This window comes from Brienomyrus brachyistius, chromosome 2 (assembly GCF_023856365.1).
Source record: "Brienomyrus brachyistius isolate T26 chromosome 2, BBRACH_0.4, whole genome shotgun sequence".
Lineage (NCBI taxonomy): Eukaryota > Metazoa > Chordata > Actinopteri > Osteoglossiformes > Mormyridae > Brienomyrus > Brienomyrus brachyistius.
Genome location: NC_064534.1, coordinates 16506196 through 16514447, shown reverse-complemented (window position 1 = coordinate 16514447; position 8252 = coordinate 16506196). Strand labels below are relative to the sequence as shown.

General features: G+C 43.3%; 1 protein-coding gene across 1 annotated transcript; it reads left to right on the top strand.

The window, feature by feature from the left end:
* Positions 1–4375: 4375 nt before the first annotated feature.
* On the top strand, positions 4376–7695 carry ppiaa (peptidylprolyl isomerase Aa (cyclophilin A)). Its single transcript, XM_048984753.1, has 5 exons — positions 4376–4537; positions 6414–6444; positions 6652–6740; positions 6909–7081; positions 7377–7695. The coding sequence occupies exons 1-5, from the start codon at positions 4469–4471 to the stop codon at positions 7510–7512; spliced, it is 498 nt and encodes a 165-aa protein (XP_048840710.1). The 5' UTR covers positions 4376–4468; the 3' UTR covers positions 7513–7695.
* Positions 7696–8252: the final 557 nt, after the last annotated feature.

The following is an 8252-nucleotide window of genomic DNA, read 5'->3' as shown; positions in this document are numbered from 1 at the left end:
TTTTAAATTCCTTCCTGTCTACAATACAGATTCAACGGCTTCAAATATGATTTCTTTTGTGGTGCATCAATCCGATTAGTTTACATCTTTTTAATGCACGAACAGTTTTTAAATAATTTTAATCAGACTGACAAATTCCTCTTATCTCCATAAGAATACTTAAGGCGTTTCTTTAAAAATTAGGTTACGTGACGGGGAAACTCCATTCTGAGAAAAAACATTATATACTTTATTACAGACTATACAGATGGCTGTACACCGAAGACGAAATTTCATTGAGAGAACGTGATTCAAATGCTGCCTTTCATGTAGAAGTTCAGGACGGATGTATTGACGCTTTAAGTGCAGAATGACGGCAACAGCTGAACTCGGCAGAAAGTCTGTTTTTCTGTCCGTTTGCATTTCCTGGATTGCCGCAGACCACGTGCAGCCTCCATTTCAGATGTGATCCTTTGTGTTTCTTTTTAGTGTTACGATTTCTAACATGCAACATCAGGTAGCATTTTACACTTAAAAAAACGTAATCAAATAAGGAAGGCAACGCGTATACGTTAAACGTGGTTAGCATTGCACTACATCTGCAAAACATATTCATACGTTTTTTTTTTATCATTTGTCCTAATGTCAAATATTGTGAAGATACGGAAGGGTAGTGCACCTGTGCTATAAATTTACGTGTATAAATGCCGCCTTAGCGCAGACTTTTTTCACCTACTTCAATCGGAATTCAGCGGCATAAAAGTTCACGAAGCGTCTGCCTCGATTAAAAAGTGTACCGGATATGATTTGGGAGGAACTTGGGATGCGTCGTTTTTAACATATTTGCATCGGCAAAATCCGATTTATTAAGGTAGAATAACTAGCTAATTAACTTTGGTTCATTGATTTCGTATTATTTATTTAGAGAGCAACCGATGTTATTAATGGTTTCAGAACTCATGAAGCTTCCACACCCTAGGAGGACGTGACTTATTGCGTACCTGCAAAAGCAAGCTCTCGTGATTATGAAAGTAAGATAAGGTTCCTGGCTCGTCTTTTAGGAGAATACATTTAAGCCATCCGTTTGTTTAAATGCTGAAGCATGTTTGGTAATGAGCCGGATGGAAGTTCATTTGGTTCATTTAAAATATTTTAATAAAATGTATATGTTTAGCGGTCTTCCTTATACGTATGGGTAAGTTAACTAAGCCAATAACCCATATTTGATCTATATTGAAAAGTTGAATGTTTTATTTATTATTATTATCCATCCATTTTCCAAACCGCTTATCCTACTGGGTCGCGGGGGGTCCGGAGCCTATCCCGGAAGCAACGGGCACGAGGCAGGGAACAACCCAGGATGGGGGGCCAGCCCATCGCAGGACACACTCACACACCATTCAGTCTCACACACACACCTACTGGCAATTTAGCAACTCCAATTAGCCTCAGCATGTTTTTGGACTGTGGGGGGAAACTGGAGTACCAGGAGGAAACCCCACGACGACATGGGGAGAACATGCAAACTCCACACACATGTGACCCAGGCGGAGACTCAAACCCAAGTCCCAGAGGTGTGAGGCAACAGTGCTAACCACTGCACCACCATGCCGCCCCCTATTACTATTATTATTATTCATTTTATTATTCAATATATTACACATTTTAGGACATAGGCCTACATTTTAGGACATAGTCTTTAATTTTATTTTTGTTGTTTAAGTAATATTCACCTCCAGACTGTATTCACCATCACCCACCTCTCCCATCATATCGCACTCCACTCCCTGCCGGGTCAGAGAAGCAGAAATCAGAGTGTCCCTGCGGACGCTGCTGCAGCACTACACCTGGGCCAACAGCTCCCTCACCATGCCACGTGACATCACCAGCATACCAAAACGTGCCACGACGGGAGGCTCCCGGGCCTGGCCTGCCCTGTCCTCTGTTGTTATCGAGCAGGAAGCAGCACCCAACCAGGGTTATATAAATACTTATGTATTAGCAGAAGCCCTATGCACTTATTATTTAGAAATATGACCAATACTTTTTTACCAAAAATTTTAGATTTAGATTAATTCCCCCTGTCCATGTCATCCACTGCTGTTATTGGCCAATTCTCTGCAAAGTCTCTTGGCAAGTCTCGTGTGATTTGGAAAGGCATCTACGATGTGATGTTTCACCATCGTGTCGAATCGCACTGCATCATAATAGGAGTGAATCGTATAATAGTACTTGCTTCATATGCATTTTTAGTATATCGGATCATCGGCAATGCATCGGAAACAGTGTCGCAATGCCTCAGTGATGGACAGAGGCAATTGTAAGGACACCAGGGGCCCTAGGCAGAACACACCCCACCCAACATGGTAACATTTATGGCCATTATTTTCTCAAGTCTAAATTAATAATATCAACAAAGAGAATTTAATAAACACAATTCTTTTATTGTCACTTACCTGTGAAAATACACAAATAATTTTTCAGAATTATCGTTGCAATGTACTTATGTAATCACTCTGGCTCAGGGGCCCCCTCTCATCTCAGGGGCCCCAGGAAATTGCCTGCCTTGTCTGTCCTGTCCCTACACCTCTGGTTATGGAGATACACATCCCTAATCTGCATCACACTCAGCCAGTAGCCTGGTGTGTGCATGCACAATAACACCTTTGCAGTCAAGACTTCTGCCTTGTCAACTTTTCCAGAATGGCTATGCTACAATTGAAGTCATTAATTTTTACCACTATCACACGATGACTTTGTCCTATCAGCCCTTCAACATCAGGGCTACAGTCTGACTTATCAAGCTGGAAACCATATTTATATATTATAACATATAAATGATGATTTATTCTGGGAACTTGTGTGTCAGCCTCATGGAGTTTGTGTGAGTTTCAGGAGTTAAAGTGCCAGATTATCATCATCATTTTTTGTTGTTAGTGATGTAGATTCTATTATTATAAAGATACCCTTTGTATCTGGATGCCATCCACTGATTTGACCAAAAGTAGTCGCAGAGTAAGGACTAAAACTGTGATCAAATGGCTTCCATATGACATTTGACCTTGTATGCTATATAGTTGAGCGACTGATGCAATCTTGCAGACCATTTAATGTGACAATAAGGATTTTAGCCCTTGTTTTACAGTGTAAAACACTATAATATACGCCTGCAACCAGAATGATTCAGTTTGAATTTCCTATGGGTCCCTAACCCAAATTTCTGAAGAAACACAAACATCAGTGTAAGACCTTAGATCTTTACAATTTGTGCAATATCAATGGTAGCCTGTGTTCAGCTGGTCTGCAATGCTAATGAACACATACTGCAACAGTCCAAAGTGTCACCCTGGCAATATGGCTAAAGTTGGCAAATGTGTGGCTTCCAAGTGTTGCCCTGTAAATGACATCCATTCATCTGACAGATGTTTACCCTGGATAGGAGCCCATCCCAGGCAGCATAGCTCATAGGACAGGAGTACCACCTGGACCTGATGCCAGTCCATCGTAGACCACATACATGCATGCATTCAGATACTACGGGCAATTTAGTGATAGCGTTTTGCCTGAACACTGGCCCGTGGGCTGTAAAAGGGAAACCTGAGGGCTGCTACACAATGCTAGAATATGCAGACTGCACACACAGAGTGAAGGTGTGAGCTTACAAAATGGCATACCTACACGGTGAAATTAACAAGTTATGTATTGGATTTACTAATCTGGGCCAGTGTTTATCAGCGCTTTTATTTACTGCTATTTAGGATCACACCAGCTAAAATATAAAATGCGCATGACTGCTTATTTAGTATTTTTTAATTTCTAGATTGAAATCAGTATAAATCACCTGTGTTCCGTTATTTAAGACATTACAATACGACAGCATTAAATAAAAAAATTAAACCTCCATTTTTGCTAGCAACCATGTATGTCACTCCAAACGCGATTCTGCATTTCAGACCTAGCACCGAACTTCTAATTTTATCAAAGTTGTCTGGAAATCTGCTTTAAAATAAGTAGACCTTAGTCGTTGGCCTTAACAGAAACATTCAAAATAGCATTTGCTGACATGTTTGGAAATTTAGTCGAGCCATAACGAACATATCTTTGACGCAACAGCCCGCATTTACATCCTTAGCAGAATCATTATGCGAACCGACCCACCCTCTGGCTACACGGCCGTTACTCGGTTTACATTGGATAAAAAAGACGGCCCAGATTGAAATTGCCATTATGATTGGTTAATATGAATGTCAATCTTTGTTTTGATTGCCGCACCATATTTCGGTGCCATATAACAGGCTGGGGTCTAATTTGATGAGCTGTTTGCCACTCAGAAATCCTTGCATTCTTATTGGACGTAAGCATCTTGGAGGCTTCGGGCCTTGTACCATATATTAATCACGTCCTGAAAAACGTTTCTTTTTCTGCTTTAAGCAAAGAGGAAGTCGAACTCCAAGCTCTGAAGCGCTACGCCAGTCCTTTAGCCTGAATCATGTCTAACCCAAGAGTATTCTTTGACATCCAAGCGGGCTCCAACTCTATTGGCAGGATTACCATGGAGGTAAGATTTTGCGGCTATTTTATTTGTGACAAAAAAAGCAGAAAGCATTCGATGGCTTAGAATTTGAACGCAAACCTGGCCGTTGCTGTAAATGTAATGCGGATATTTCCCCTGCATTAAAAACGATTAATATTTTTTTTCCTATGGGACCCTGGTGTGTAATATGTGTTTCGGATTACTGACAAAATATTTCTGTAGGTTTCGCAGTGATGCGTAAAGTTATATTCGGTGCCGCAGTAAATCGCAATCTTTGCCTGCTAGCTAGCGCTAGCCGCCTACCTGTCTGCGCTGCGTAACCGTATGATGTATTGCCGGTAATAGGCTCTTTATAGTTGACAGATTTCGTAATGTACCGAGTTATACATTATGTGGGTATTCATGCATTCATTTTAGTCCGGTTTCCCCAGTAAACCCCGATTTGGTTTAAGGCTATGCATTTGCACTCAAGCAGGCGCCATTTCCTTCGCACACTAACCGATCCACTGGGAGGGGAAGGAAGGGGTCGGTCCGCAGTAATTTTCTGCATTCGTCGAATTTACCCTATAGCCATTGTAAAGGTTTAGAACGAGTCTAAAGACAGAGGAGAGCGCTTCCGAAAAAAATCAGTTGGTGGCCATTAACAGAGGGGACTTGTGTCTCCTTAAATGCGTAACAATCACAATGGAGGTCGAGCTGATGGAATCCACCTCTTCACCCAATTTGAATCCACATAAATTCACTGGAGCCGAATTTCTCATGCGTGGCCTATTTTAGTTGGGGCTGACGACATATGAGAGGTGTATGTGTGATTCCCATCGTTTGCTTGCTTCATTTCGCTTCTCTCGGGTCGAGTCGGCGTTATCGGCCCGCCTTTGCAATAACTGCGGTATTCAGCTTAATCCGGGGCGGTAGCGGGGGCGCGCGCCCAAGTTCCTGCCTTTTGTTGCCCTGCGCTGTAGCTGCACGTGGACGCGCGCGGCGGTCCCATCGCCATGCCAAGTCATTATTTATTGAACGTATTAAAACACGTATTATTGAATGTATAATTCGCATGATGTGCCCTTTAGATTCAATGCGATCTGTGTACTTCTGCGGCAGGATTTGCTCCCGTTGCCGCGTGTAGACGCCGAGCGGCAGTGCCGGGAAATGTTCTAGAAACTTCTGTGGAAAAAACGGATGCTTCTGAGGCGGGGTAAGAGGGTCTCTTGGACGCCTCGGAGTATTTTTACGCACTCCTCCGTCTAATGACTTGCAAGTTGGGCAATGCTGTCGAAGTTTATTGCTTTCCGAGATTAATTCGTTATAGCACCACGTGCTGCTGGGGAGGCGTTCTACACGCCTGAGGCTAGGGCTACTTTCCCAGTCGCCGGGCATTTTGCAGCCCGGGTCACTGCAATATCTGCAGTTTCCTCCTTTTTGGATAGTGGCGGCAAATGCCTTAGGTTGGCTCTGTTTACCCGTTTTAGAGTTTGAATAAGAGGGCCACGCCTAAATCTGTACTCTTGTCGTTGGTATAGAGAGCAGTTGGTTACCCATGTATGAAGTTGTCTCCACATATGGTCCCCCGTCTGGCTACGCGGTTTTGAGGCTGCACATAATGGGGACATATATTTTAGCCCGCAGCTGACTGGTTGTCCTTTGTGTTTGTCTGCGCTCGCGCAGCTTGCTGCGGCAGGAGCAGTGGGACTCTGCTGCTCTGCCCGATGCCTTTCCTCCATGTGGGGCTTCTCCTTGGTCTGCCCTGCTTGACATAGGCCTGCTTGTCCGAGTGTATGGAAGCATCTGATGCATGTCATGTAATCTGATGTGTGGTGTGGATATCAGGATGATGCGCCTACCTTCTTAAAAGGGACTTTTTTTTTTCTCTCTCCCCCCTCTACCCCCCCCCCCTCTACAGCTTTTTGCTAATGTTGTCCCCAGAACTGCAGGTATGTATGTAGCTTCATTTGAATCAGTTGCCAGGATGCAGGCCCCCCTGAAGTAGCAGTGTGCTTGTCTGTCGTCGAAATAGGACCCCTAATTGTACCGATTTCATTAACACTCCTCTTCCAGATCGGGTATCCCAGAGTTCTGCAGTGTAACCTGAAGTTTCACAGTTAGCACCGCAAGCTCATATGAGTTATTCTTGTTTATAGAGAATTTCCGTGCCCTGTGCACTGGAGAGAAGGGCTTTGGGTACAAGGGTTCCAGCTTCCACCGCGTCATTCCCAATTTCATGTGTCAGGTAGGTCCGGGATGGGGAAACGCTTTAGTCAGTGGAAGTAGGAATCTTTTTTTTTTTTTTTTTTTTTTTTTTTTTTGGTACAGGTTCTTGAGCTGAATGGGGTGCCTTGTTCTGTTGCTCTGTCCTGTGGTTGTCCCCTTTGGCACACATCACCTCTCATCTGCTCAGGGTGGCGACTTCACCAACCACAACGGAACTGGTGGCAGGTCGATCTACGGTAACAAGTTCGCTGACGAGAACTTCACCCTGAAGCACACTGGGCCAGGCATTCTGTCTATGGCCAATGCTGGTCCAGACACTAATGGGTCCCAGTTCTTCATCTGCACAGAAAAGACCCCTTGGTGAGCCACTTACTTCTCACTTCTAAAAAGCTCCACTGAATTACAATGACTTGCAGGTGCTCTGTCCTGTTAAAATTACTTGCAGTGAGTGTCCTTTTGGTGGATCGTAGATGTCACTCCATGCCAGTCCTTGTACCTTTCTCCTATTCCAGGTTAGAGAGATAATTGGGGAAACATTTGTCGTGTGTAATCTGTTCTGAATCTAGAAATATTGTCAGGCAGAGTTTGAATATATAATGGTCTGGTTTTATGACTAGATAATGGGCTTCACCAACTTGTCTTTGTTTCCCCCCAGGCTGGATGGAAAGCATGTTGTGTTTGGGAAGGTAGTGGAAGGATTTGATGAGGTGGTAAAGAAGGTTGAGCGTTATGGTTCCCAGAGTGGAAAGACCTCGACCAAGATCGTCATTGCTGATTCTGGGCAGCTTTGAAGTGTCCCAACAACATTCCTAAGCAGCAGAGATTCACTTCCCCGCTATCCCTTCCCTTAAGTTTTGGTGTCTTGTCTAAACTTGCCGCATTTGTGACTTGCCTTCATTCACATTTTTTCTGCAATTGGTCTGACGGGGCCTAATTTGTTTATGAAAATCTGAAATAAAGGGGAACAACCTAAAGTGCCATTGCTGTGTGTTTAATTCCAGGCATAAGCAATTTGCGGGCGATTTTCCTAAAATGGTATGGTATTACACTCCTGTGTCTGTAGGTGGCAATGAATGGCGCTCATCCTTTCACTTGTTAAGTTAGATGCATATTTAGCGGTGCATTACTTTTTGTGGGTATGGTATAGCTTAAATTCACTGGGCAGTTTTTTTTTTTTTTTTTGTCTTTCAAATTGCACATCGAACGAGCACCATTGTGATAGTCCAATCTTTGCCTTGTGGACGTCTTCTATGGACTTCTGTAAAATTTCTGCAACAATTCAAACTGAGTATCTAAATTCTGCACTCCCATTTAAAGTTACCCCACAACCCTAGATATCAGTTGAGGTGATGGACCCAATGATCTGTGCTCTAAGGAATGTTGTCGCCTAGCTGGTGAATACAGCATTAACTAGAATCCAATTGAATCATCTCGTACCCTTGCTCCTTGATGTCACCACCATTTAACCATGGATTACATCCTAGAAATTAAGACTTCAGACACTTAAGATGTATACACTTATACTAAACGT